This window comes from Entamoeba nuttalli, assembly GCF_000257125.1.
Source record: "Entamoeba nuttalli P19 unplaced genomic scaffold asmbl_1878, whole genome shotgun sequence".
Lineage (NCBI taxonomy): Eukaryota > Evosea > Mastigamoebida > Endamoebidae > Entamoeba > Entamoeba nuttalli.
Window position 1 is genome coordinate 1 of NW_008574921.1, and position 2,865 is coordinate 2,865.

Below are 2,865 nucleotides of genomic sequence, written 5' to 3' on the forward strand. Positions count from 1 at the left end.
AAAAAAAACAAACGATAAAAGAATATAAGTCATAAAAATCGAAATGGTTAGGGGATGTTTGAACTACTAAATCATTTAAAGGAAACAAAACTTGTTGAATTGGGTATTTCTTTGAGTATATTCTAACCAATTGAATGATTAAAACTTTAGGAATATCACTGATAGTTGAATATATTTTAGCCTTTCTTTTTTTGTTGCATTTTTCACAATACCAATCATCTATATTTTCATAATGAAGAAATAATTCAATACAACTCTCTAATGAAATTGGATGTGTTTCATTTGAATACCATTGAGGTACTGGAACTGATAAAGAAATAAATTCCTCAAAAATCTCTGAACTATAATGACACATTGAACATTCAGTTACACGTTTAATTCTTCCTTTAAAAACATCACTAATAAGATTTTTTGAAAAATAATAGTCTGAAGATGAGTCATCAGATTCAGTCTCATTCATTTCAACTTCAAATGGAGAATAATATATTTTTGAAGGAGAATTTTCATGAGAATATGTCTTTATTGTTCCTCTACAAGGAATTGGTGTGAGAAGGAGTGGTGAAATAGAAGAAGAGAAATTATTTATATCTTTTGTGTTTAATTCGTTTTCTAACATTTCAAGAAAGATTAATAAAAATTCATGTGCATCATTTTGTTCCTTTCCTTCATATTGTGGATGTGTTTCTGATACAATGTCTTTGATTGCTAAAGAAGTTACAAATCTATAGTTTCCTGACCAGATGGCATTTGTTAAATTGATAAATGCATTTAGAAGAGAGCCATGATATACTGACTTATCTCCTGCTCTTCCTTTAATTGGGTTGTAGTGATGAAAACAATACGACCGAATTTGTTGAGTGTTAGCTAGAGACTGTAAAACTGAACTGATAAAACAAGTATTTCCTAAATTTCTAATTCCACAAATTGGATAATTTGAAAAGAACTTCTTGACATGGTCATCACGAGGGGAGAATAATCTTCCCACATATTTACTCATTCTCTTATATACAATAGTCATTTCATTTTGAGTTTATACACAAGAACACTTTCTATTGAGATTGATGTCTAAGTATCAATCTTGAGATTAAATAATGAGAATTAATTACTTTTAACTATTCAAATTTGTGACACTTTCAAAAAAAGTTGTTTAAATGGTAGAAACCAAAAACTAGTTAATGAATATGACGTGCAAGAGCATCAACCAAATTATAAAAACCATTTAATGTTAATGGATCAGATAATAAAACATTACATAACATCCCATAAGAATATGAAAATTGAAATGAAATTAATCCATCAGAAATTCTTTGAGCATTTATTTTAAAGGATACTAAATCTGGAGAGTCTAAATCAAATGTTGTTTCTTTCTTTCCTTGAAGAATTCTTAGTCTTGGAACACCGTTTTCTACAAGAAGTTAATAAGAAATGATAGGAAATTAAATAAATAAGAATTGGATAAAATAATGAACAACCTTCACAATATAATACTTTTCCTTCCTTTTTATTTATACGAGAACCTAACCTACCTGGATAATCAATCATTACTTTACATTCAGAATACGGCTCAGCCATTGAAAAGAAATCAAAGGATTTTTAATTTTCAAATTCTTTTCGTCTTCTTCCTTATTTTTTATTAAACACAAACCCTATAACAGTATTTTTGTTAATAGTTGAATGAAAATTAAACAATTAACCACACTAAAAATTGCTGTTGTAATTGCTCTCAGTTGTTATACTTTAATTTATAGAAAACAATATGTTATGAAAAATTACATTACTCCATTATATTTGCTTGGATATGGTATTGATTTAGTTCTTTCAATAATTGCTCATTATTCAATAAAAAGTAAATTCTTTCAACAATTCAAGTTTGTTTTAATAGGTTGTTATTTTGTTCTAGTTTATTAATAATATGTTGATGTTTAGATGTTATAATGATGATACCACAGTGATAGAATTTCATTGTTTATTAATGAATGTTTCACTTTCATTCTTAGCTACAAGAAGTCATTCTGCAATATACATTCATATAATATGTTTATTACTCGTATTTCTTTTATCTATATCAATTTTATGTAATGTTCAGTTTATGAGATTTAAAGTCCCATTTACATATTGTGAATTTGGAACACATATTTCATTACTTCTTCTTTTAATTTTTGTTCAACAACCTCAGTTCTTTTTAGCACCATCAACAATTCAATCATTTATAAAAAATTATCCTTCAATAATAATAATGTGGATTTTTTTAATTGTATTAATGATAGTAATTGCATTTATTCCACACCAACCAATGTACGTTTCGGTGCAACGTAAATCATTTCATTTTATTGCTGCTTTAATCTATACAATTGGAATTCGTTCAAATGCTTTATTCTTATCGGTTCTTAGTAACAACCTTGTAGTTCTATTTGTTATTCTTGATTTTCTTAGAATTAAACTCGCACCAACTGGTATTCTTTCTCAACTTTTCCAACGATACAGAGATTCACATCAAGACCCAAATCTTTCATTCGGATTTCCTGCTTTTCTTTTATTATATGTGAATACTTTACCATTATTATTATTTAGAGGTCATTTTCATTGTGCAATTATTTCTTCTATAATTACAGTTGATATAGGTGATGCGTTTGCAGCAATTGTTGGAAGTTATTGTGGTAAATATTTTCCTATAACTCGTTGTGGAAATAAAACATTAATAGGAACTCTTTCCTTCATAATTACATCAATTTTCTTTGGAATGATTATCAACACATACATCCCATTATATTTATCATTTAATCAACTGGTTTTAATTTCAATCACTTCAGGATTAATGGAATTAACTTGTGAAAATGACAATTTGATTTTACCATTCTTTTCTTT

The 2,865-nt window shown here is 27.2% G+C and overlaps 3 protein-coding genes across 3 annotated transcripts; 1 reads left to right on the top strand and 2 right to left on the bottom strand.

Moving 5' to 3' along the window:
- Nucleotides 1-9: 9 nt before the first annotated feature.
- On the bottom strand, nucleotides 10-1,018 carry ENU1_000510 (ubiquitin carboxyl-terminal hydrolase domain containing protein; the record flags this gene model as incomplete). Its single annotated transcript, XM_008856403.1, has 1 exon — nucleotides 10-1,018. A coding segment is annotated over one exon (1,009 nt), but the record flags the coding sequence as incomplete, so codon positions are not given.
- Nucleotides 1,019-1,172: 154 nt separating this feature from the next.
- ENU1_000520 (hypothetical protein) lies at nucleotides 1,173-1,572 on the bottom strand (the record flags this gene model as incomplete). Its single annotated transcript, XM_008856404.1, has 2 exons — nucleotides 1,173-1,405; nucleotides 1,473-1,572. The coding sequence occupies 2 exons, from the start codon at nucleotides 1,570-1,572 to the stop codon at nucleotides 1,173-1,175; spliced, it is 333 nt and encodes a 110-aa protein (XP_008854626.1).
- A 400-nt stretch (nucleotides 1,573-1,972) lies between these two features.
- On the top strand, nucleotides 1,973-2,828 carry ENU1_000530 (hypothetical protein; the record flags this gene model as incomplete). Its single annotated transcript, XM_008856405.1, has 1 exon — nucleotides 1,973-2,828. A coding segment is annotated over one exon (856 nt), but the record flags the coding sequence as incomplete, so codon positions are not given.
- Between the last annotated feature and the right edge of the window lie 37 nt (nucleotides 2,829-2,865).